Here is a 26,243-nt window from a genome sequence, read left to right as displayed (position 1 = left end):
TAAATTCAGAAGTAGTTTAAAATTATTAGGTTTTTTTATTTTGCTATTTTGAAAATATATAAATAAAAAATTCGTTTTATAAAATTGACTAGTAACTATATTTTATGAAATTTTTTGAAATTTAAAATAGAGTACAATTATCACAAAATATAAAGTGAAATAAAGCTCAAGTTTTTTAATAATTAATAATTATGATCCACACGAAGTTATTCGAAGTTTATGTTTAATTAATTTTATCAAGCCACCTCGAAATTGAAGTTTAGAAACTCTATCTGTAAGTTTTAGGTTGCATTGAAAATATTTGAGGGCATCAGCTTCCCTTTCTAGGGAGGAGGTCTCGTGTTTGAAACCGTTGTAAACACCCCATCCCTTATTACCACAAAAATAAAACTTAAAGATGAGATTTTCATCTTGTGGATGCAAAAGTGACATGAGTTTGTTCCGCTGCCATTCTTCGTAATGATATCTAACTGTCATGCATAATTTTTACGCATGAAATTTTAAAACCATTTATTATGTGTTTAATATGACGAATTCGGTTTGAAAAATAAAATTGAAGTGGTTAACTTGTGACTCAGAATCAAGAACATACAAATTTGTTTTGCCTTACTTCGATTTTACCAAAAGTTATCCACAAATTTTTCACTCCAGAGTTGAGAATAGCATTCTCCTGTGAAAATTCAAGGATTCATACCGCTGGCAGGGAAAGGCACAAGTATCAGATGCTTAAACCTATTCACTGTCGACTATCTGCTTTACAAAACATAAAAAAGACGTACCTCATGACTTGCTGCCGCTGGACTGTAGTTCTTATTTACAAAAATGACCTAAAAAAGCAGCATCTGCAATCATACTGGTACCAAAAGATAGAACTAACAAAAGTTCACGACACTAATTTTTCTCGGTTCAAGTATTGTTGGACGATTGTTGGTTATCTAACACTGGTACATATGCTTCCGTAGCTTTCTTCAATACATCATTAGCTCCCCTCTCGGCTCCTCGTGGACTCACGGCTCCTCGTGGACTCACCAAATTCTTCTCAACATCTTCAAACTTGGCAGTAGCCAGTGGTGCAGCACCAACGGTTTTAGCAGAACTTGGACCTTCTATAGTCAGGCTAGAAACATCGTCCCTGGACGCATACCAAGTGTTGCCACAAGCATTACACTCCAACTGGGAGCACGACACAAAAACATTATAGATTAGAACATGCTTCAATTTACAACATTATAGGGGAGGATAAAACGACATAAATTTCAAGAAATAATCCATCGATTAATAACTAAACAACTGCAGTTTAGGAAAAATGGAAATATGAAACATCGAAAAAAAGGTTTTGTTGCACGATCCTTTTTCTTGAAGTCCCGGCCCACATATCAACATACTTCATAGATATCCACCCAAATGACACTTCCATAGCCATCATATTATAGGTATTAACCATCACTCTCTGACCAAATTTCGACTTCAAATATCATGATGTCAAATTTCAACAGATCGATTGTAAATACTGATCTTATGAATATTCATTTTTTCCCCTCGAAATCTTGGAGCCTTCACTTTCCTCGGTGCTCCAGAAAAACTTCAATAGGCACGTTATGTTTTGTCTTGCAGTTTCTATAATTAATTCGTTAAACTTTAATAATCTAAATGAAATTAACAAATCTTCTTCTTGCATGCATCACCGTAATCAAGTAATTTTGTAAACTTAAGTTCCAAACTGCCACTACATAATATTTGTCCGTATAATTTATTTTATATGAACGTTACAGGGAATTCATTCATTTTTGAACGTTTCTTAAACATAGGGGTTGTTGGCGGTGACGTATACAAAACTTACAAAGAATGGAGTTATGATCCTACTGGGTAATTTAAGTTACTATATTAATTAAAATGAAACGAAATAATAGAAATCATCAGTTTAAATATTATGAAGTTATGGAAGTATTTTGAAACCTGATAGCGGTCACCATGTCCAGTCTGAATAATCTCTCTCAACCCCACTTGTTTCTCCATGCATCTTTTGCAACGAGCATCTGTCATCTGGGCCCAACAATGAAAAACTCATCAGAGGACAGTAGGAAACTAGGAATATTATAAAGGTTGAGTTATTGATTAAACAGAGTAGCTAGGATCAGTTCAGTAATTTATCACAAGAATAAGTGGTATCCACAAACGTCAGACAGGAACATCCTAAATGACCTGCATACGGCCGGATTCCTCAGGCTCCCTGCTCGAAATCTCTTCAGAAGTTAAACCTTCCTGCAAACACAAAGCATGAATTAGATAAAGAGCATCCCAGTTGGATCAAATTCACACATTGTGCCTTTCTTGGTCCATATTACAACCGAGGAGTCCAAACAGACATAACCCAATCCCTTAAAGCTCCTAACATGTCAGTTGATAGATCAACCACCAATAGAAAATCCTTCCCGAAACCACCCCAAAAAAAGGTTCCAAGAAATGCACGGTAGATAAAGGCCTTAGGAGTACAGCAATAGAAAAATGTTCACCTTCTCAGTAGATATCCCCACATCTTATGAATGTTTGAACAATCAATAATTCATGCCGTTAAGCCCCAGTAGAACAAGGCTTCTCTGAGTGGAGTGTACGAAAATAATTGAAAGAGAATAAGAATCATTGATTCACTAGAAATGGGGAAAAATAATCTGCTACAGAATATTTTTTTTTAAAAGGTAACCTTGGATCTAGAAAGAACAGATTTGATGAAAAATATTGCTAATAACATCAACCCAAAAATGCATTGCCTACAGCAAACTGTCAATTCTGGGAAAAAAAATGGTTCTAAAAGCGCAAAGGATGGCGAAACGTCAAGCCAAGCTTCAAGCGTTACATGGCGTAAAATATTGTAATTAATTTCAACACAATTTTCTTTATCCCGAGCCAAATGTTTAATAACATATAAAACAATGTAAAATATGATAAATAAATGCATAAATTATATATTGTTATTAATTAATTAGCTCAGTTTTCTTTTCAAGGGGAAGAATTTACAATTATTTACAAAATATTTTAAAAAAATTATATTATAAAAAAGATTAAAAATTTTGTAATATTAATAGTGAAACTAAAAAGCTCGTGCTTAATCTCCCTTAATCCCTACTTAATAGATTTTTTTTTATAACACTGTGAGAAGTAACAAAATTCACATTGAAGTCAAACTTCAAAATCACGTCCAATGAAATATCAAATAAAAGAATACAAACAGACTATAATACAAGAAAGAAAATGTTAATAAAGATTATTCAAAGAAAGTTGAAGTCACTACCTTTAACTCATTAGGAGACATATTCAGTATCTGTGCAGAATCCAGCTCTCTTTTCAGAAGGCGTCGTGCTAATACAGCATTGCTCTATCAAGAAATAGAATTTGTTTGTTTGAGAAAACTAGAAGTCAATAATTGTATCTATATCATAACCAGAACTCGATATAAAGGAATATATGCTGGAAGGATGACATGAAAAGATCTAAAGCTTCTCTAACTTTCGCAATTGTGGCATCTGAAAACAAAGTAATGCATTCTGCGGAGTGTTGCACTGAATATGCAACAGCTATATCAGGGATGCTTTTGCTAGGATCAACATAAACTCCAATAATGGCTACCTTAAGATTAAATGCTAGCTGTCGCATCTTTTGGTTATACTTCTGGAAATCAGTAGAAAGGGAGTCATGTGCGGCTTTCTCAAGATCAACTATGACATGGACAGCTGCATCTGGCCAGTCAAATGACTCATCTACCTATAAATATAGATAGAAAAAAACAAATCAAGAAAGTTTTGTGAACTGCACATTATCAGTAGTTTTAACCAATCATGAACAAATAGAAAAAGAATTCCAAGAAATGTTTCAGATTTAAAGTTGAGGCTCCAAACCCAAAAATTGCAAACCTTATTTCTCACATCCGCATCACCCCCTTTTTCCCCATCATTCTGCTCACCATCCACTGAAGAGCATATGAACTGAACCGATTGCAGAAGCTTTTCCAACCATTTGTCTCGCTGTGTTTCACCGGTCAACAGCATAAAGTTTGAGAGAATAGTATTATATTCAGATGTACCAACACCAGTGCTTCCTGGAGTTTCTGGCTTAAGTAGCTGCGATTTACTAAGACATTCATTATCCCTTGAAACATCCAATGGTGTCATGTTCTTTTTCTTTATAAGTCGTTTACTCTTTATTTGATCTTCACGATCCACAACCATATCCTCAGGTTCAAGATCTGGAACATTGCCAAGCCGTTTAAGAGTCTTCTGAACAAGATCATCCAGCTCCTGTTGTTTATTGTCTTCGTAATCTTTATCTGTCAGCTTAAAAAGCTTCCTCTGATCAGTATCATATACTTTTTGCACAATGAAACCTGGGTGTTGTTTGCGATGAGGAATCTGCTTATGTAGCGGAATGAAATGCACCACACACTTGTGCAAGACAGATTCTGCAGGTACTTCATCTCTGTGGAAACTATAAAACAGCTCCCTCGTATCACGTGATTCCCAATTTCCACCAGTTCTTTTTTCTGCCTCCTCTGGACGATAGAACCATTGCCCAGTTACCATCATGTCACCACTCCAAGTCTGAGTAATGTCCTGTACAAAAAAAGCAGTTTAACAACAATCACAACGAAGTCAGTAAACTTCATCATCATATTACATGATAAATAGACCATGAAATGTAGAATAAATCAGAACCAAATTATACAAAATCCATTTCTCCTTCCAAATAGTAGCATATCCCATATAAACAAAAATCCAAGTTTCGCCGTAAAAATCATCGCAAATCAACCAACAAATGATACCATGAAGTACCTAGGATTTTGACATTGCAAGTAGCAGACATACAAATCAGATAATCAGTTGCATCAAGTTGCTCTCGAGATTAAGAAATGAGTCAAATGACATTCAAAAAAGGGCTTAACTAAACTTAAATTTTTTAATTAACTTAAAACGACCACCTGTTTTACAACTGAAGATGACATCTGTGTTTCAATTAATCCATTCTAGTTGCATATCATATTTGTTGTAAAATTTTGTGACATGGAACTCACAACATAAATAAAAAATCAACTCAGAAGCTTGAGAACACGTTAAGTCATTAACAAGACATATCTTCTTTACACAGGCACAATATCCATGAAGATTATCAAATAACTAAGTTTCATCTACACTAGATGGGCACCGTTGACTTTACGTTCTCAAAGCGGTAATTGTGTACAAAGAATTGTGCATTCATCAGAACACCTTGTATTCAGAACTCGGACCTAAGAAAGAGCTACCTTAATTATGGCCACGTAAGGCTTCTGGTCTTTTCTCTCAGGAGCTAACAGCACAGGATCCTCCTACAAATTAATCAAATCAGTGAGATAGTTGACACGATTTACTGAAAAACAACTAATTATTTGGGAATAAACAGAATTGTAATTTACATAAATGTTTTTAAGTCATCACAGTAAAAAATGAGCTAAAAAATAATAAGCTAATAATATTTTCAATAGCCAGATGAGGTATTAGACCTTTGAACAGAGAACATAGCATTAAACAACATTTCATCTAGGTAGATAACAATATTAGGGCCTGATATTTACTGTTAATAACAAGAGAAGATCCAACTATTTCATAAGGATCCCCAAGGTGTTTAAGTTTAAGGCCGTTTCACATAAGGCAAGTGCAGGTTTTGACCCTGTAATCGACCACCTCTCACTCTAAAACTAAGTACACCAGCCTAAACAACGTCCACTCGGTTAAAATCAGCAATACACCATAGGTAGAGAGCCATAAAATCTTACACACACTACCAAAATGGAAAAATAAAGAGGCAAGAATGTCAAAGATCGCTTTCTTTTCTCAAATTTTTACAACATATCCAACTCCATGAAAATCATGCCCTTTTCTTTTTATTCTCTTCCTTGTCGATTTTCTTCTAGCCATAAAAATAGAGACGGGGGAGAAAAAAGTTTCTACACCTCCGCTACGATCTACATGAAAAACTTCAAAGATACAGAATCAAAGGCTTAAAGGTTAAGACTTGACTATACAATATTTATACCTCTAAATCACAATAACCACATGCTAATACTCCCCAAGCCCATCACATTAACTCACAACACCAAGAAACGATTTAAAAAAGAAAAGAAAACGACAGCTCACGTAAGGTCTTGGATCATGGATATTATCAACACAATGCAATATAAAAAACCTTAGCCAAACCAGATAACTCACGAGATGATATTGAAGACCATCGAGCTCAAATGACTCATAATGGTTCCTCCTTCCTCTCCCTTTCCCAGAAACCCTAGCTATCTCGCCTATCGGCTGCGCCTCGGCATCATCCTGCTCCTCAACTTCCGGCTCAGGCTCTTCTATCGCCTCCTTTCTCTTCCTTTTCTCCTTCGATTTTACCTCTCTTTCATTCTCCTCTCCCTCCTCGTCCGATAGGTTCACCTTTTTGCGCTTTCTTTGGTTTTGGTTTTCATCCGCCGGTGAGTCACGAAGCTGGAGCGGCTGCGCGTCGTCCTCTTCGTCGCTGGTCGGCACGCGTGCGAGACGGCGGTTGCGCATTTTTCTCCTCTCACTAAAGTACGTGTCGGGAAAATAAAAGAATCTGAGATTGACGCGCCAAAGACAACACCGGGTTATGAATTTATTATAGAGGCGGTGGATAAAGAACCGGTTATGATAACGAAATGAAATGGGCCAAGTTTTAGATTATCAACACTTCTGCGATCGTAGTTGGGAAATTTTTATCAAATAAATCTGTTTATATGGTCTATTAATCAATTTTATGCCACATATTTTAATTTGACATATAAATATAGGTGGATCAACCCATGTCATAAGACTGACTCGGTTTTGATTGAATCGAACTTGAGAAATGCATCTAAATTCAATTATTTATTTATAGCATAGATTTCGAACTCCATCTCTTTTAAAAAAATAAAAAATACAAATTTATTGGCCACCGATAATACCTCTGAATGAGTTAAAGGTGATGGACGTTGATCAACGTTGAAATATTTTGGAAGAGCATTGCTATAAATCAAACGGTAAAACGAACACCCGATATCCAAATCACCGAATACTCTAGTTCCAACCAAGGTTTTACTTATTCCCTTTATTATATCTACAAGTAATCCGATTTTTCATATATGTAAAAGCTTCTTTTTATTTTTGAATTTTTCTATCAATTTCATTAAATTATTTATCTCAAAATTAGAATGAATGAATGAATTGAAATCCTTTGAGATGTCTAAGTATATTTTTGCAATTTTAAATTCACTTTTCATTATGAAACAATCTCAAAAAACTCAAATTTTTTAGTCTTGGAGATAATCTTATAAAATACATTACAACAAGAAATTGCCCTATTATTCCAAACCCGAGAAGCATGTGAATTCTCGGAGACAGGGGCATATTTTGTGTTGGCAATAGCAGGCGTCGTGTAAAGTGTAATTTAGTTATTTGATTTTATTGATTTTTAATAAAGTTAATTTTTCTACGTTGCGAATACATACGTTGGAGCAAGCAAATGGAATCGGGCTGATCTGTATGTGCCGTCTTCCTTCAACTGAATTTGTAAGCATATAATTTTCATCATCTACATTTTTGTGGAGATTGAGAGTTGATCGGCCTGTGATGGCGCACTCGGTTAAAGTCTCAAGCAATGGAATTAACCAAGAAAGTGTATTCCTTCCACTAATTCATTAGCTCGAGCTCATTTTGTATTATTTTTTAGCTTGAGTTCAAATTCAAGTTGTAAACAATCATACAAAATAACCTACACACAAAATTGACTGAATTTTTTTGAATATTTTTTAGCTCAATTCAAATTTTTGAGTAGTTAATCAATATAGATATATAAAAATTATTATATTATATAAAATAATTATAGCCTTTTTTTTTTCAAGTGTGGAAAACTTGTAGTAGGATTAATTATCATAATAATAATAATAAATAAATAAAAATGTCAAAATCTTTTGTGAAAATTATATATATTTTATATTTTCGAGGTCCACTCAATGAAAATATTTACTCAAAAAATTCAGGAGCCAACTCGATACGTTCGAGCCACTTTTATAACGCAATTTAGCGAGTCGAACCGTCGCTTTCTGGAAGTACAGAGTGACCTTTCTGCACTTTTCTCTAAAAAAACATAGTAATAATATTTAATTGTATTTTTAGTTCAGACAACAGCGGACACCTAAAAACACGTTCCATTCCTTCGTCGCAGGATCGCCGGGTCGATTTCATCTGCTTAGTTGTAAAGGTATAAACTTTTTTAGACTAAGGATACAGCACCAGAGTGTTGAGTACTGCTTAGGGTTACGGATGAATTTCATTCTGATGAAATGCATCTGATTTTTCAGACTCGTTCAGCATTCAATGTATGTGAATTTATGCTGGTGGATTGTGTTCATTTTTGTAATAATTTTATTGAGTGTTCAGTACTACTTGGTTGAAGAAGAGAAAAATCGATTCTTTTTTCAATCGATGAGAACTTTCTCGGATTTTCTGTTCATTTGTTTATTTATGTATCAGTTGCTTGGCGCATTAATTGGCACTATTGAAGCAGGGGAGTTGATCGAGTGAGCTGGAGTTTCTTTCTTTCCAAGCTGAAGTGAAATATGGTACATCTCCATTAATGCTTTCAGCAAAAATATTGTAGTTTTAATTTTGTCGTGGTTTCGTTTATCTGGATGTTTTTTTTCTGCGATATACCTAGTTTAGTTTGGATTGCTGAACGTGTTGATGATTTGATATAACAATGGCGTGGCTTAAAGTTTTTTTGAGTAATTGAACAATGTGGTCTGCATGTAGCTTTTTGCATTTGTTGGGTGTGTAAGTGTCCCATACACGTTATGTGGCAAGATTTTAAAATGAAGGAATTTCCTTTAAGAAGATTAATTGGTGCTGATGTTAGTATTCGAATCTCTTGATGTTGATGAAGTGAATATTTTTTTAGAAATAAATAAAGATCCATTTGAATCTGTTTTCTTGTCCCTCTGTAAGATTGCATGGTAGTTTGTAAAATTTTAGATTTCCTGCTTGCTTTACAATATTATGATTCATAGTTTGTTTCAAATTCATCTCCTCTGTATTCATGGCATTCATGGATGATTATATGGTTATCTGGTATTTAAAATCTTTATCAATCATTCATTCCAACCTGAAAAATGCCACTACGAACTGACTTATGTGTGATGATGGTTACTTTACCCTAAGTTTCATGTTGTTACTTTAAGTCTTGTGATTCTTATTTGGGTTTTGCAGTCTTTTCCAAACAAAGGCATTTGGATGCCTATTAGATCTGGTTCTCAGGATAATGGAGAGGTGGCTGATGCTTCTACTAGAAATAAGCACAAGCGTGGTTATCAGTGGTTTGTTGGTTCACGTGAACATGAGCTATTCTTCAACAAGAAGCAAGCAATAGAATCTGATAACAAAGGAACAAGTTCAGGAGCTACATTAATGAGTTATCCTTTATGGAGCGACAGTTCCAGTTCTCAGTCGGGAGGTCATGTTGGTGAGCACCTCGTCAACCCCATGACTGTTGAGAGTTCAAATCTTTCTCAAAAGAATGTCTTCTCTACTGTTTCCGCTGAGCCCCATTTGGAAAAAGGGGGTCCTGATGATCAATTTGGAATTGACTCATCAGCTTGTTTTTCCATGTCTCAAACTGTGGAAGATCCTTTATGTCTGAATTCAGGAGTTAGAAAAGTGATGGTTAATGAAATAAGGATCTTGCAGAATTGCTTGCCTGAATTTGTTCAGAACTCTAACCCAGAAAAGAAAAGTGAAAAACTATGCCCCATTTTTCAGAATGGTAATTTAATCTTGTACTTAATCTACTTATATTACTGCTATTTTAGTGAATTCTGCATTTTATGACGGATGAAAATTTTATTTCAGTTGAACAGGCCTGCAGCAAGAGAGATGCTATGGTTAAGAACCAGTTCTTTGGTGGGATAGATGACAATAAGCTCTCTATTGGTCAAGCCTTCAACAGAAGGAATTATGATACTGGTTCAATTGCGGATCAGTATGAAAAACGTATTGGCAATTTCATGTCAATTGGTTCTACTTGCCAGGGCCAGGAGAATTTCTATGCAATGGCCCCTTTCTACAATAAAGTCAATGAAACATTCAATACGTCTCCGAGTTCTACATATAATAAGGGGGACACAGATTTTACATCGCTAACATATATTCATAGTCAGCAAGATGCTACCTTTATGCCACAAAGAACGGTCCCCAGCAAAGAAAATTCTATGATGCTATCATTGGGTGAGCATCATGAGAATGATGAACAAACTACTATGTCTTTTGGCTGCTTTCAGGATGATCCTGATGATAGTAACACCTCCAGCAGACTCACATGCAGCCGTGATATTCTATTAAGTCAAATGTCTGCTCAATCTTCTGCAGCGATGGGACAGAGAAATTCTGTGGAGCAGATAACTGCAAATGTTACCTCGGTAGCCGCTTCAAGGACAAATGGCACCCTCAAGAATTTAGAACCAAAGACAAAGAAAGGAACTTCAAACAACTTCCCTGCAAATGTTAAAAGCTTATTATCAACTGGCATACTTGATGGGATTCCAGTGAAGTATATATCGTGGTCAAGAGAGGTAAAATCAGATATTTTTTGGTTTTTCATTTCTTTTCGTGGCCTTTCTATTGACCTGAGCAATGTTATGGATGCATGCAGAAGAATCTTCGAGGTGTGGTAAAAGGGACGGGTTACTTGTGTAGCTGCCAGGATTGTAAGCTTTCGAAGGTAACAACTCTTATTCCGAAGATGGTTTCCTGACAATGTTGAGGCTAGAATTAACTCTTATGCTAAGTTTGCGTCCTTGCACTGTGCAGGCTATCAATGCTTATGAGTTTGAGCGCCATGCTGGTTGCAAAACCAAACACCCCAATAACCATATTTACTTTGAGAATGGGAAGACTATATATGCAGTGGTTCAAGAACTGAGGAGTACCCCGCAGGAAGTGCTGTTTGAAGCGATTCAAAATGTGACGGGCTCCCCTATCAATCAGAAAAATTTCCATAATTGGAAAGGTGAGCCCATTTCTTTGTTTATCCCTGGATCATCTAGGTAAGTCCTAATATCATCTCATTCAACTTTTTATCTTCTTCACTAGGAAATTATGTTTTTCTTGATATTTATTGCCAGCATCATATCAAGCTGCAACTCGGGAGCTTCAACGCATTTATGGGAGAGATGACACGACCGTACCATCTTGATATGTCATATTTCCCGGATTTTCAAGGTTAGATTATATCTGTTGTCTGGTAGCTGGGTGGGTTTCAGAATAGGAATCACACATACATTTTAACTGGAAAACTAGTTTGTTTTTGCTGATTTGCAATTCAGTGTGATACTTGGTCAAAACATTTCTTTGTTTTTAGCTTTCTATAACAAGCATCTTGTTTGTGTAGCGATGTCGGTTCAGTAAATAATTATGCATAAATTTAAAGGCTCTCTTCTTAGAAGCTAATTCTTTCAATTTGAACCCTTCTATTGACCTGCAAACCCGTTAAATAACATCCAAATCACAGCTAAAATGACAATTAAGAGGAACTAGATACCAAATCATGCTTCAAATGGACAATTTCTGATCGGTTCTATTTCATCACAACTTGGGTTTCTTCTCCTTCTCTACTCACTAATGCCACAGACTCGAGCTTGACTCTCAGCCCGTAGAGAACTAAATAAAAGATTACTGCACCGGTGGTGAAATGAGATTTGAAATAAAAGAAAAAGAAAGCAGGAAACCCGTTTACTGCGAATGTTAAGAGGTTCAAGTATACAATTGATTCAAAAGTTTTGAAAAGAATCATAAAAAATGTTTGTCGATAGAGATCTTCATATGGGATGAAATGCGACAGCGGATGTAAATGAATAGCCTGAGGAGACGATCAAAGAAAATTCAAATAGAGACATCACGACTGGGGAAACTGAAATTGAGAGCTCTGTTTTTTTTTTATTGCATCTAATCCGAATTTCAAGAAAGTGAATATAATCACACCCCAGATCCTCTCCATTTCCTTTTGCTTCAATCATCATTGGAGGTTTGAAATACATAATAATAATCATGTCAGATACTGGGAAATGACGAGGAAGCTGCTGTTAACCACAGTTGCAAACTTTTTTCTTTTAGTTTTTTTATTTAAGTCAACTGCACCCGGCTATCGTATCAGATCTCCGCGTACAAAATTTAAATAATAATAATAATAATGAAAAGTCACTACAAGAATAAAAGGATAGTAAAAGAGGATCGTTGCACTTGTATATTTTAACATCTCATTACACTCAAAATTATATAAGTGTGGATACTAATCTGAAAATATTAATAGATCGCTTGGTGAAAATTCATTTTATAATAAGAATAATACTTGCAACAACTTGAATAATTTAACTTATTCGCTATGTTAGATTATTTCACCTCTCTAAATTTAATATCTATCTCGTACCTCGATGTACGTATATTGAGTGATTATAAAGAATTTTTTTTATAATTAATTGAATTTATATTAAAATAGAGCAATATCATAATTATAAACTTCAATTTAAAATTAGGCAAAAACTTGTGTGAGACGGTCTCATGGGTCGTATTTTGTGAGACGAGTTTCTTATTTGGGTCATCCATGAAAAAGTATTACTTTTTATTGTGAATATCAGTAGGGTTGACCCATCTCACAGATAAAGATTTGTGAGACCGTCTCACAAGAGACCTACTCTTAAAATTATTATATGTTACCGTTTGAATTGATTATATTTAAGTTGATCATATCATAATTATAAAAAATAACAAATGACAAAATACAATTTTGAAATTATTAGTTTTATTATAAAAATTCATAATAATACAGTAAAGGTAGAAGACATATTTTACTTATAAAATTTCTCACGAGTCATGTTTGTGAGACAAATCTCTTATTTGGATCATCCACGAAAAAATATTATTTTTTATGCTAAAAGTATTACTTTTTATTGTGAATATCGGTAAGATTGACTCGTCTCACAGATAAATATCACAGATAAAGATTCGTGAGACCGTCTCACAACAGATATACTCCAAAAACAAATCCAATGAAGTCTAATACATTGATATAAAATTTTAAAATTCCATGTTCTGCCAGCACTCACTACTTTGTTTGGCATCGTTTGTGTAGCATATAAATTAAACCAAAAAAAAAATATTAAATAAAGAACACTTGGCGACAGAATTAAATTTTATTTACAAAACAATGAAAAATGCAAAAAGAATTCAGGTAGTAAAGTTCCAGTAATTTTTTTTATATATAAAATGTCTGAATCAAAATTTTGCTCTTCAACTCTATCGTCGATTCTGCTCAGATGAAATATGGTTTCGAACACTGGTAACAACTCTAGTTAGCCTGCTAAGCGTCTCACGTGCGGACATTGTTTCCGGATGGTTTTCCCCGGATATTGAAGTTCTAATGAAAATGGCTTTCCGGATTAAATCATCCCCTATATCGAACTGTCCACCTCGTACCATCAACTTGGCTCTGACTTCTAGCACAGTAGCTCTTGCCAACGCGAGTTCTTGCCATATCAATGGATTTAGCTGAGCGTTTGTCTGAACGGGTTTCCAGCAAAAGGACTTATCCAACCAGTTTTCGACCGGGGTGGCAAACGTATGATCAGTTGCTTCTAATGCATCTGTGCAGAGACGAAGCAGCTCAAGAGCAGCACTGCACCGAGAGAATGTCATAAAGGTACGAATTGCAAGGGGCAATATCACTTCTTTCACGACAAAAAGCAACTCTGACGCCTTGAGCTCAACAACTACTGGGTCTTTTCCGAATCCTAGGAGCAAGAAACAGGCGGCCCATATGTGATCAGAGTGATTGGATACGAAGCCACGGTTAAAAACAGCTTGTACCATTGCTTGTGCTACTCTGGCGACACCCTTCTTTCGAGCATAGAGTTTTACGAGCTGGTTAAACTGAACAAAACCGTCCCTAGTACAGCCTCTCGCTATATTGAATCTCAAAAGTAACGAGGATGCTTCTGCTTCTGATCTCCGTGAATATGATGATGTGAAACCACATGTCAAGGAGCGTAAAATCTTTTTCAAGACCTGTCGATTCTGGTGTTTCTCGGGTATCTTATGAGCAGCCAGAGCTAAAATGGACACAGGGACCAGTGTTGGTGCAAACCAACCACTTGCAAGAGCCATTCTAGTTGCCAAACTCCTTGGTCCATCAGCATGGTCAAATATGGAAAAGCATACCTCAAAAAGCTGCAAAAGGAAATTGTTGCGTCTTAATGAACTGTTCTCACGACCACTCCATGTTGCATCCCTCAACAGCATCCTATTAACTGTATCCAAGAGTCTACTGGGACTAATAGGCAGCTCAGATAGAATAGCCCCTACGATAGCAAGGCCTAGAGTTAACCTACCAAGTTTTTCCTCAATGGCTCGTAATGCATCGATTTCCGTGACTGATTGATCGGTAACGCTTCCGAGCATTAAAGACATTGCCTCAACCTCTGATAGGTAAGAAAGCTTCAAGGGCTCAAGATTCATCACAGCAGATAGGCGTGTGGAAATGATAACATGAGTTTCACCACCTAAACGTGGCAGCAGATCCATTACAAGTTTGTGATCCCACCAGTCCTTTTCACTCTCCAAATTGTCGATTATTAATAAAAAAGGAATGTTTCGCATTAGCTCCTTTCGGACCCTGGCTATTGCAGCTTCCTCTTGCTCTTCAAAGCTCTTGGTTCGACTTTTTTCTGTGCAGCTCTCCACCCCTACATCGATTTCTAAGAACGGCCACAAGTTCAAGTAATTCTGTCGAATGTATCGGCTTTCTCCTCCTATCCATAATACCATCTTATATCTTTGATGGAAGCGGTAAGCAAACTCTAAGAGCAGCTCGGTTTTTCCAATACCCGAGTCTCCTGACACACAAGCAATTCCTTTTCCATAGATGACTTTCATAGATCTCTTTCTCCTGGCATGCTTCCTACTGCTCTTTGATTTTTGTTTCTGCTGAGGTTGAGAAAACTCCGTGTTCTGCAATTCAATCTCCTTTTCGGATTCCTTCCACACAATTGGTTGTTTCCCTTTCCTCTTGCTACTCTCACTTAATCGATCACTTCTATTTTTGTCCATTGAATCAGTCCTCGCCCTGCCAATTGTCAAGTTCCTTTTCATGGGTCTGGCCTTGATCTTGAAATAGTCTCTCTCTGCATCTCCACTGATGTCTCCGAAAAGTAAAAATTCAAGCTCGGACAACTCCTTTTTCCGACCGATGAAATTCTCATTCCGAAGAAAAGGGAACTCTTCTTTCTCCACTTTTTCTCTCCACTTGGTCAGTCTATCCACAATACTTCTCCTTCCCAACCTCAATGCCAACAGGGTGACAGCTCTTAATATGCAATCTCTCCAGTTACCATCATGAGCCTCTAGTTTCCACTCGTCAGCCTGTGAAAGGGAGTTGACAGAATCTTTCCATTCCTCCTCTAGTCCGCCATAGAGTAGCCAGAGCTCACCGCCGTATTTCTCCCAAAGATCTCCTCTTTTCTCGATAATATCTCTCACGAGGCAATCATCAGGGCCCAAATCAAAGTACACCGGAACCAAGTTCTTCTTCCCAGAGAATAATCTCAGCTCTTCGATGGTGTATGGGTTCCTGAATGACTTTCTTGTCAAGATAACGACTCCAAATGTACAACCATCCATAGCTTTCTCAACGATTCTATGCTTACGAGAACTTCGACATCTAGCCCTGTCTGTTACAAAACAACTCAAACCTTGAACCTCTAACTCGGAGCGAAGCCAATTAGCGAACCTGAGCAGTGAAGGCTTTCGTCCATGAAAACCTATGTAGACGTCACAACTCCTCAGTCTATTTAAAGAAAAGGAATTCGGAGGAACTGCGATTTCGAGAAATTTACCATGCCCTTTTGTTTTAGTATTTTGCTTAGAACAATCGTTCTTATGACCTATGTTGTAAATTGACAAGGGACTATCAGATACTCCCAACGATGAAGATACATTTTCAAACTTCCTGAGATCATTCGATTGACGCCTGGTTGCACCAGGATAATCATTAGTTGACGCAAATATGGCGCTTGTTAAATATTCTGATTCCACAGTCCTACTCAAATCTAGGGAATCCAAGTTTGTGACAGTAGCCTCACATGAATTGTCAGAACGTGCAGATACGAGTACTGTACTTGCGCTTGGAGAAAAGAAGGGTGATTGATTTGCCGAAAAAAATGCTGATGAGGATGATGAGAGATTCCTTAAAGATGAATAAGGTAACGGTCCGAATCCACGACTAGCTTCTCGAGTATTCATTTTTACAGTCCCGCAATAAGACGTCAGCTGAAATTATATGCATTCTTGAAAAGGAAAAGAACACCTGAAATAGAGAACAAGGATTCAAAACTTCAAAATGTCTAATATCATCAGAACTTGATACATAGGCCAAAAAGATAATAACATCAACACATCATACAAGTAAAAACAAAAAGTGTAGCAAGCACAGGAAATCAATCGTTGCAAGAGCAGACAAATTTAATCGTTAGTTGAAGCTTAAAAAGACTGAATAACCACAAACATACGCAGCATGATAAATTTTCACATTCAATCGTCTAGGATCCATTTTGAACCATGAAACATCATCGTTGACATTCAATGGAAGCATTGAAGACTGAAGCATTGTAGATCTAAAGAACTTAAAACTCCAAACGCAATAAAAACAGCTAAAACAAAAGATGCACAATCATAATTCAATAACACAAACCCCAGTAATCATGATTCAGATCCGAAGAACTTAAATCAAAACAAAAATTTCGATCTCGATGGTTCAACATTATTTATTATTTTTCACATCAAATCCAGGAACCCACGATCATTTGTTCGAACTTTATCCAAATCATCGTGATTCCCAGAATCAATTACAAAAAGTCAAATGAAAACGACTAAAACATAAATTCCCTTTTACCATACGCAAGTATCAACCAGTTAAATCATCGAATCTAAGTGAGAGAAAAATGGCAAAATCTTGAGCGAAAACGACGCCTTCAAATTCCTTTATACCTGGACTAAAGCTTCAAAAACTCGAGTTAAATTCGTGCGTAGAGCCCACAAGCAACTTCTCAAAAAGACCTTTATGGAAGAATGATTACTCAAACGTCAAACAATGTTTTGTTTTCACACAAGTTGACAAGTGACTATGCAGAAGGGAGTATTTTGTCAAAGGAGAGTGGACTGAAGTAAGAAAAGTTTTTACTATTCAAGAAGAAAAGTTTTACTGTTCATGAGACCGACTTGCTCTTGGAAATTGGTAGAAAAAGGGCAATAAAGATTTTGATTCAAAAATACACGGAGAAAGAAAAATTAGGGAAAATGATTTACCTTTTTCGAAGAAAATCTAATGGGTTCGCGCTTCTTTACCCTCTTCACAAAAACCCAGAACCCATTGGACCCCTCCAGATAAACTCGCGTATATATCTAAAAGAAATGCTAACTTTTTTTCCCCCTCTCTGTTCTGCCCACGCTCACTCACTCTCGCTTTTGTTCTGTAACTCCTAACTAAATCCCATTAATCCCTCTCATTCGATCCCTTCACGCAGATATGCATGTATATGTAATAAATGTAGATATACTAGAAATAAGATGTGTGTAAAACTGAGGAAAAAGGGGTCGGAAAAGTAATGAAAAATGGAGGAGAAATATTGGAGGCGCAGAGCCATACAAGTGGGGTCCGACACAAATGGACGGATATGTCGAGGAATGCTGCTTCTGTCAAAGGTTTTCTTTTCTTTTATTAAAAAAAAAACATTTTGTCAAAGGTTTTTTTTTTTTTTTTTTTTTTAATCAACAACAAAGGACTGTAATATTTAGGGTACACGCAGTACTAAACCTAATAAATTTAACCTTTTTAGCGTGCCTTATTATTTTATTATCGATATCACATCAAAAATTTAAAAATATCAATTTCTATAAAATCTTCACAATCATAAATTCAAAACAATTTTTTGTCACACCTCACCAATTAAATCATTATTGCTTTAGGAGTCCAAACATTCGCTAATCAAGCATAGAAATCTACAAGCAGATTGGTTTTGGTACAATCGTGTAAGAGATAAAAAAATTTAAGTGTCGTCAAGTGATAAAATCGTGTAAGAGATACAAATTTTAAGTGTTGTGAAGTGGTAAAATCGTGTAAGAAATAAAAATTTTAAGTGTTGTGAAGTTGTAAAATCGTGTAAGTGAACAAATTTTAAGTGTTGTGAAGTGAAGTAGAAGAAAATGGAGCGAATTTGCAGGTATTTATAGACAGTGGTGGAAGAAAATGGAAGGAATTTTAGGCGGTATCGATTTTTTGAAATTAGCGACGGTTTTTCGATAACCGTCGCTAATATTAGCGACGGTTAGAGCTAAATCGTCGCTAATTTCAAATTAGCGAGTTTTACTTGATTCTGTTGCTAACGTTTAAACCGTCGCTAATTTGAAATTAGGGACGGTTTAGCTATAACCGTCGCTAACAATAGCGACGGTTATAGGAAAACTGTGGGGCCCTTAGCTCCTAATCGTTATTACAACACAATCTGATTAGGGTTAATTAATTACAGCGAAAAACGAGTTTAAATTTTCTTTACAATGAGCCCAAAATATTTCTTCTATAATTTGAATACTAAAATAGTATTTTATCTCATATCATAAAACTCGCCCACACATAATCAAAACCAATCATATACAAACAATTCATATCCTCGGGACATGCCCCAGTATATAGATACACATATATATACTGGGAACAAAACATAAATACTCAGCCTAAACTGTGACTCCCTCCAGAAGTACCCTCTTCGGCCTCCTGATATCCTGGAGTACCTGCCATTGTCCACACACAAAGACAACAACAGCCCCCCTTGGGGGTGAGCAAAGCTCCGTATGGAACAACCATCATATATACCACAAGTATCTAAACAATGATATATGGTATGCAATGCATGTATGTCGTGGAGGTATCTGATCAAATGCCCATCTACTGAGCACATGTCAGAATCAAACGAATCGCTCTCAAATCAATGCTCGAGCTGGCACACCGGCCTCAATCAGGGATACTCGTATGATAACGTCGACAAAGCGCCATCAAATCCCAGATCTCAATAAATCATCGGGGCCACAAATGTCTATGTTTTAAGGGTCATGTAATACCAAACATAGCATTGTGTTCACAAACTCCAGAATCCAATCAAATCATATCAAGGTATCCAAGGATCATAGCTCAACGTGCATGTCATGTATCGATGTATGCATCAAACGATGTGTGTCAACAAAACATTTATTTTATACATCGATATTCAAATCACAATGTTATGTATGCCACATAAACTCAACAAATAAGGCATATAGACATGTATTCTCATTCCAATCAATCAAACCAATCCAACATATATCATATAATACAGATATCTGTCGTATGTTACCCGGTCGCAACATACCTCAATTCTTCGTTCCAGTTGATGTAGCTTGAAGATATAACTATAATAAGCTATCTACATCAATAACATATTCATTTCAATCAATAACACCATTCAAATTCAATAATATAAGTTTCAAATATCTTTTGAAACTTTAAAAATTCGTATCAAATTCAAATCATAACATAATTCAATTCCGACTTCGAATACGAGTTTCTTGTTGGTTATTCTACCACATATATGAATTTCGACTTCAAATACATGCTATTCCAGCACTTTAATATTTAGAGCTGCTGAAACTAGAAGAAATTTACCTCAAAAGGAAGCTCTCGACGCGAAGATTCCGAATATATAATTTGTTTCGCGTTTAGATAACGTTTTGAAGTCGATTCGGACGAAAAAAATTGAAATCTCTCATATTCCCTCGAAGTTGCTGAAAGAAAAGTGAAGAAAGAAAGAAGAAAAACTTATTCTTATCTCCACCGCATTCGCGCTCGGGCGGTAGAATTCTCGCGCGCCTGAGCGCGAGACATTCTGTCCCCGAATGTGACTTACACTGCGCTCGGGCGGTAGAATTCTCGCGCCCGAGCGCGAGATATTCTGCCCCCGAGTGTTGTATGTGTTGCGCTCGGGCGGTAAAATATCGCGCTCGAGCGCCAACACTTCTGTCCGAGAACTAATTTGTTATACACGGGCGCTCGGGCGGTCATTTTCTACCGCTCGGGCGCCAGAGGTTCTGTCCAACCTATTGGCCTTGTATTGTATCGGCGTTTGGCTTCTCCACTCGAGCTCTTACAACTTCAATTCTGTTAATTAATCAATATCGAGTACGATATTTCATTATCAACACTTATTTTCTCATTTTCATTGTCATGATATACCTCATATACATAATCACATGACAATTTCATAAATTATCGATAATCAACATATGATTTACGATAATATGATACACGGTCCTTACAAAAACCGTCGCTAAATACCGTTGTGTTTTATTCTAAACTCACGCTAATCGACAACAGTTTTCTAAAACCGTTGTCGATTGTCCAAAAAAACACGCTAATAGACAACGGTTCATGAAATCGTTGTCATAAACGTACAAAGACAACGTTTTAACAGAACCGTTGTCGTTGACCCTAAAAACCGTTGTCTTGTCTTTAACCCCCAAAAGATAACGGTTTTATAAAAGCCGTTGTCTTTTGCTTAAAAAATGATCTACGACAACGATTTTAACTAAAATCGTTGTTAAAAGTTTTTTAACAACGGTTTTAGTTAAAACCGTTGTCGCATGTGTGTTGTTGATTCTGAAATTTTTTGTAGTGATCACTAATCTTGAAACAAATCGATAGAGTCACGCTCATATCTGGGAAATCTTGGGTTTAGATATTCAAAGTATATAATATGTATACACTAGCGACATGGCACATGCTTTGCATGCATATAATATTTATGGTTTTTTTTGAAAGAAAAAAATGCAACAAAACACACATGTATATATGTATGTATATTTGTGGTCCTGTTGTCAAGAGTATTAAACATGTGTTTTTGTCTGAATCCGAAGTATCAATCTGCATTTGGAATTTTGTTTGATGGAAATTTAAAATCAAGCTGGCAATGGTCAATTTTTCAGACAAAAATCCGTTTGAAGTATTCATTGTCATGCTAATTTCTTGTTTTATTTGGAGGAAATCAATGGTTGCTAGCTAAATCAAGGTGACGGATCTACACCCCCACACACACCATAAAATATTAAAATAAAAAAAATCATCATATTCTAACACGATATTATATCTCTAAAAAAATATTTAAATTTAAGATTTTCAAAGATATAATATAAAAATAATTATTTATTAAAAATGCCAAAAAAACACATATCAACATTCCAATATATTACTTCAATTTGGATTTTACTTTGATCGATGCCCAGGTAGCCAAGTGCACGCACCGATGGAGGCCGCATGGAAAATTTCAAAGTGTACAGGATTTATTTCGACACCATTAATAACGAGGTCCCATTTTCCTGGAAAAATATCCCAACTTTTTTCACTACATATTGTTAAAAATATTGCGATAATTTAAACTCGGGTTTTGAATTTTTTTTTTTTTAACTGCATGTCGAGTTTTGGCAAAAATGAGCTCTAAAATCTCTCGTGGTGTTCGAGACTCAATAATAATATATTTCTCCATTTTTTTTTAAAAAAAAAAATAGACATCTCTAAAGAAAATAATAATAATAAATATTCAAAGATTGTATAATAAAATAGAAGAAGACAAGAAAAGGGACCTATCCACATGAGAAAGTTGTATATTTAACCCCCCCCCCCCCCCCCCCCCCCCCCCCAAAAAAAAAAGGGTTCACTTACTCCCTGGCATGCTATTTGTTTGTCATCTGTCAAGTGGGATTAATGAGCTAATTTAATAATCTTTGTTGAATATTGTAGAATCTAATATTTAAATGTAAACGTTTTTGATCTTATCCTTTCACCAATTATTTACTCGACAGAAAAAATAAAAAATAAAAATCATCAAATATGAATAAATTCGAGTAAATAGATGTGAAAAATGGGGAAGCACGAGTCCCCCCACCCCAAATCAAGTTTTCTTCTCCTATCTTCATGAATTTTTGGTGTTCAAAAGTATTAAATCACGTAAATTAATGGTCAAAACGATTAGACCATGTGTATCTCTCTTGGACACGCGACACAAAATATATTCAGAGATCCAAACATTCAATCTTTAAGGGTGATGATATCATTAATTATATTTTAGAGATATTACAAAATATTATATGGATATGCACAAATCTAGTTATCATATATTACAAAATTCTTTACCATCTAAGACTCGACCTTATAAATAAAAGACTCCTAACCCTAATCAAGGGACGCTTTCATTTACATCAGTCTTATATTTTTCTCTCAAATACTATACTGACTTGAGCGTCGGAGTGGCTTCGCCTCTGGGCGGAGTCATCTCACCCTTTTTCTTTGATACACAGTTATCTTTCTGAAGCCGTCTGATTCGGTTTATTGAAGAAATTGGTTCGTGATAATCGTTTCAAGGTATTTTTATGAATGCGCATTTTTTGAGCGTATCAAAGTGGTAGCACAAGATATTTAAAATCAAATTGAGCCAATGGAGGGATTTTTTTCACTCATTTATATAAATATATGCTAGTTTAATTTAAAAGGGGCAAAGCAGAGAATTTGTAAGAATTGTCAACAAACATGCGTTCCGTGGCCATGTTTCACGTAATGATTATAACTGAAACATCTTTAAATTGGATCAAAGGTAGCTTGCTTTTAAATCTTTAAATTGCAATATAAGTTTGTGTTCAGTTTTCATCGCAGAAAAAACCATTCCAGCATTCTTTGATTTTTTTTAAAATAATACTGTGATTATTTGGTACAAAACATTGAAATTATAATATTTATTTGTTATATTTAAGTACCTAATTTTTAAGATATGATACAAAATAAGATTTTGTGTATAAATTTGAACAATTTTATTAGTATCAAACTTGTTACACTTGTTTGTGTACTCAAATATCATATATTAATATTAAATTTAAACAGTTGATACCCAAATATTATATATTAATACCACATTTTCAATGTTTTGTGTCGATTTTCATCTCAAAAAGACGTGTAATTAACACAAATATTTGTTATACATGTATGAATAATGTGGGGACCCGGACACTAATCATTTCCTTAATCGTTTTTAATATCAAATGAAACAATTAAGTAATGTGGGACATAATTTTTTTTTTTAAATACACAGCGGAAGCATAAAGTAAATCAATCTAATTTACATATTAAAGTTAAAGTACCAGTCTAGTACTTAATACATTCTTATTAAACTAGATTTCAATTACTATAGATCAAGTATTGGTTCCTAGTCCATTTCTGAGCCCGGATCTCCACGCTATCTAGTCCAGCTTCGTTCTTTTCTTGACCATTATCATGTTCCACCTGTTGTCATGCACACATACAAACAAGACAACAGCCGGATAACTCCGGTGAGAATTACATTCTCAGTATAAATCATGTATACATGCCATAATATAATCAATATAGCATATAACAGACATTCATAACATGTATCCAAATCAGATAATAAATCCATACCAAGAATAATTCATATTCTAAACGTGTACCATTATCAGGAACATAAACAACATAAATCAATAGACACTGTCAATCGTACTCGTGACTCCACGACTCAAACTAGACTCAATCCTAGTCTAGGGATCCCGGTTTCCAGATGTGGGTATTCCTATATCGACCAACAGTAATAGAAAAGACTCTAGTTCTATCCACGTCGATATAACCAAACATCCAGTGTCCTGACCTAACCGTCATGGACTGTGGCCCTATCGCCAATATCCTATCTTGTGACATCGTGCAATGTGCCCGTGCGATCCCACCACTATCAGGTACTTCTGTCACAAGATTACTCGTCTAATGCATGCTCCTATAACTCCATAGAACATGCATTTAATCAAATCAATAAACACAATGATAAAACATAATAATAAGTATGTGATTTAGGGAAACTCAAGTACATCCTACTTGAGTCGATGTCCTAATACCATATTGACTTATACCTTTATCTTCTCGGTCTGACGAAGTCGAAGTATCGAAGTCAAGTCTGTCCATATCAAATCTGAAATAACAGTATCAAATAGACGGTGTCAATGTATCACTCAATTCAAAACCTGTTCTGATCCATATCAAATCAAAACATAATCTGATCAATGCCAATTTACGAATGTTTCGACGGCATAATAATACAATCTCAATAACCCCGTCAGTCCCAACATCGATATAATAATACAACTCATAATCGCTATCAATACAAATCATAATCTCAATTCTGTACAGTCTCGCAATACCGACAATACAATATCAGTATATTCGAATCAACAACTTATCTGATCCACATCTGAATAATATCAATATACCCCGCGATACAGTATAAATCAGATATCAATTCCTGTAATTCATACTCAATAACAATACAAATCTGATATCAACTCTAAATCAAATCGACTCCGAAAATCATAACAATTACATAAACAATCTGTTCTTCATTCTTACTTCAAATATACAATGTCTACTGTATCAAAAACACTATATATGATTCATATTCAATTCTGACAACATCATAATTTCAAACCGTGTCTAAACGTAACAAAACTTACGTCCAGTTGTAGCCTGTGTCGACAGGAACTCAATACTGAAGTCGGATTCAAAATCCAACAGACGGTTCGCTCGTAAATCAATTTCGAAAATCACGGACGAAGCCTTTTCCCCGAAGCTTCCTAGGATAACTGAATGTAAATTTCGTTCATTTACACACACACACACACACACACACACACATATATATATATACACACACACACACATGCATGAATCAAGAAACGTGGCGACTCCTCAATCTGCATGTCTCGCGCATATGCGCGACTCCAAATGGTGCATATGCGCGAGACCTACTGGTCTCAATGCTCGGCTTCGCAACTACTGGCGCATCATGATGGTTCTTGGGTTTTTTTTTTAAAAAAATAATTTTAAAATAAGATAGATGTCGGAGTTTTTGCAATGTCCAAGCTGTCCCACGCAGCTGCTACGAGCATTTGCTTTTTTTAAATAAAAAAATTACTTTAATTAATTAATTTATTTATTTATTTATTTATTATTATTATTATCATTATTTATTAAATTTAGACACATATATTATTAGTATAATAGAAAGACTACATGCAAAAAAAGAGAGCTGAAATATGTTGTTTTAGTTTTGGGGAAAAATATATGTGTATCCATCCACTTATTTTTTTTTTTATTATTACTAGTAATACGATTAATAAAAAAAATAGTAGTTGAAATATGAAAATTCTTGAATTTTAAGTATACAAAATTTTTGAATTTGTACTTTTTAATTTTTTAAACCAAAATCTTTTATTTATATACATATATGTTATTTAGTTTTAAAAAATAAAAAAAATAAAAGAAGATGTGTATGAATATCGATCCACTTATTATTTATTTTTTGAAATCAATGAATTTGAGCACCAACTTCCATTTTTCGTATGTAGATTATTTGAAACATAAATCATTTTTTATTTTTTTCATAGCTAACAATTTTGAATCTGAGAAAAATTTTGTAAAGATAAATTTTCTAATCTTTTTAAAATAAATATATTTTTTTAAATCATTGATCGGTTCATCATTTTAAAATTATTTATCATTCTACATCGTTTGTTTACAAAAAATAGAAGTTTAAACTCAAATTCATTAATTTTAAAGAATAAAAAATGAATGAATCGACACATTTTTTTTATAAAAAATCTAAATCAAAGTACATTTTAATAAATAAAAAATTTTGCTTAAAAAAATAAAGAAAGATACAAATTCAAAAATTTTTGGTTACGAAATTTTCATATTCCAACTATTAATATTATTTTTTTATTAATCATAACAATGACAATAATAAAATAAAAAATAAGTTGACAAATATTCATATAGATATTTTTTTCGAAAACTAAACCAATATATTACAATCTCCGTCATTGATGATGATATTTTCGCTTAATTTTGTAAAAATCCACATTCTGCTTTTTTTGTAAAAAAAATATTTTTGTAAAAAAAATAATTTTTTTAAAAACCCATGTTTCTTGAATTTTTTTTTTAAAAAAATTAATTTTTTTAAAAACCCATGTTTCTTGAAATTAACCTAATAAAAA

General features: G+C 34.9%; 3 protein-coding genes across 7 annotated transcripts; 1 reads left to right on the top strand and 2 right to left on the bottom strand.

Moving 5' to 3' along the window:
- Nucleotides 1-708: 708 nt before the first annotated feature.
- LOC142545329 (ASI1-immunoprecipitated protein 3) lies at nucleotides 709-6,684 on the bottom strand. The gene is made up of 8 exons (XM_075652453.1): nucleotides 6,234-6,684; nucleotides 5,291-5,353; nucleotides 3,909-4,604; nucleotides 3,625-3,759; nucleotides 3,290-3,373; nucleotides 2,203-2,262; nucleotides 1,957-2,043; nucleotides 709-1,173 (listed from the first exon to the last, which is right to left on the bottom strand). The coding sequence occupies exons 1-8, from the start codon at nucleotides 6,570-6,572 to the stop codon at nucleotides 907-909; spliced, it is 1,731 nt and encodes a 576-aa protein (XP_075508568.1). The 5' UTR covers nucleotides 6,573-6,684; the 3' UTR covers nucleotides 709-906.
- Nucleotides 6,685-8,103: 1,419 nt separating this feature from the next.
- Nucleotides 8,104-11,493, top strand: LOC142545328 (uncharacterized). 3 transcript variants are annotated; one of them, XM_075652452.1, is made up of 7 exons: nucleotides 8,104-8,277; nucleotides 8,584-8,638; nucleotides 9,282-9,834; nucleotides 9,921-10,639; nucleotides 10,720-10,788; nucleotides 10,878-11,076; nucleotides 11,192-11,493. In XM_075652452.1, the coding sequence occupies exons 2-7, from the start codon at nucleotides 8,636-8,638 to the stop codon at nucleotides 11,260-11,262; spliced, it is 1,614 nt and encodes a 537-aa protein (XP_075508567.1). In that variant the 5' UTR covers nucleotides 8,104-8,277; nucleotides 8,584-8,635; the 3' UTR covers nucleotides 11,263-11,493. The 3 variants fall into 3 exon arrangements, with proteins under 3 accessions (XP_075508567.1, XP_075508565.1, XP_075508566.1); XM_075652450.1 differs by having other exon boundaries at nucleotides 8,105-8,277; nucleotides 8,550-8,638; XM_075652451.1 differs by having other exon boundaries at nucleotides 8,259-8,395; nucleotides 8,550-8,638.
- A 1,732-nt stretch (nucleotides 11,494-13,225) lies between these two features.
- Nucleotides 13,226-17,778, bottom strand: LOC142545326 (uncharacterized). 3 transcript variants are annotated; one of them, XM_075652448.1, is made up of 2 exons: nucleotides 17,103-17,388; nucleotides 13,226-16,422 (listed from the first exon to the last, which is right to left on the bottom strand). In XM_075652448.1, the coding sequence occupies exon 2, from the start codon at nucleotides 16,356-16,358 to the stop codon at nucleotides 13,359-13,361; it is 3,000 nt and encodes a 999-aa protein (XP_075508563.1). In that variant the 5' UTR covers nucleotides 16,359-16,422; nucleotides 17,103-17,388; the 3' UTR covers nucleotides 13,226-13,358. The 3 variants fall into 3 exon arrangements, with proteins under 3 accessions (XP_075508563.1, XP_075508564.1, XP_075508562.1); XM_075652449.1 differs by lacking the exon at nucleotides 17,103-17,388 and adding an exon at nucleotides 17,008-17,084; XM_075652447.1 differs by lacking the exon at nucleotides 17,103-17,388 and adding an exon at nucleotides 17,421-17,778 and having other exon boundaries at nucleotides 13,227-16,422.
- Nucleotides 17,779-26,243: the final 8,465 nt, after the last annotated feature.

Source organism: Primulina tabacum, chromosome 5 (genome assembly GCF_025594145.1).
Source record: "Primulina tabacum isolate GXHZ01 chromosome 5, ASM2559414v2, whole genome shotgun sequence".
Classification (NCBI taxonomy): Eukaryota; Viridiplantae; Streptophyta; class Magnoliopsida; order Lamiales; family Gesneriaceae; genus Primulina; species Primulina tabacum.
This window is presented reverse-complemented; position numbering and strand designations above follow the sequence as displayed.

Coding starts and splice junctions, on each gene's coding strand:
- LOC142545329 (XM_075652453.1), bottom strand. CDS start 6,572: ATGCGCAACCGCCGTCTCGCACGCGTGCCGACCAGCGACGAAGAGGAC. Junction 4,605..5,290: donor CTTACGTGGCCATAATTAAG/GTAGCTCTTTCT, acceptor TTTTTTGTACAG/GACATTACTCAGACTTGGAG. Junction 2,044..2,202: donor AGGAATCCGGCCGTATGCAG/GTCATTTAGGAT, acceptor TGTTGGGCCCAG/ATGACAGATGCTCGTTGCAA.
- LOC142545328 (XM_075652452.1), top strand. Junction 9,835..9,920: donor ATGCCCCATTTTTCAGAATG/GTAATTTAATCT, acceptor ATTTTATTTCAG/TTGAACAGGCCTGCAGCAAG. Junction 10,789..10,877: donor AGGATTGTAAGCTTTCGAAG/GTAACAACTCTT, acceptor TGCACTGTGCAG/GCTATCAATGCTTATGAGTT.
- LOC142545326 (XM_075652447.1), bottom strand. CDS start 16,358: ATGAATACTCGAGAAGCTAGTCGTGGATTCGGACCGTTACCTTATTCA.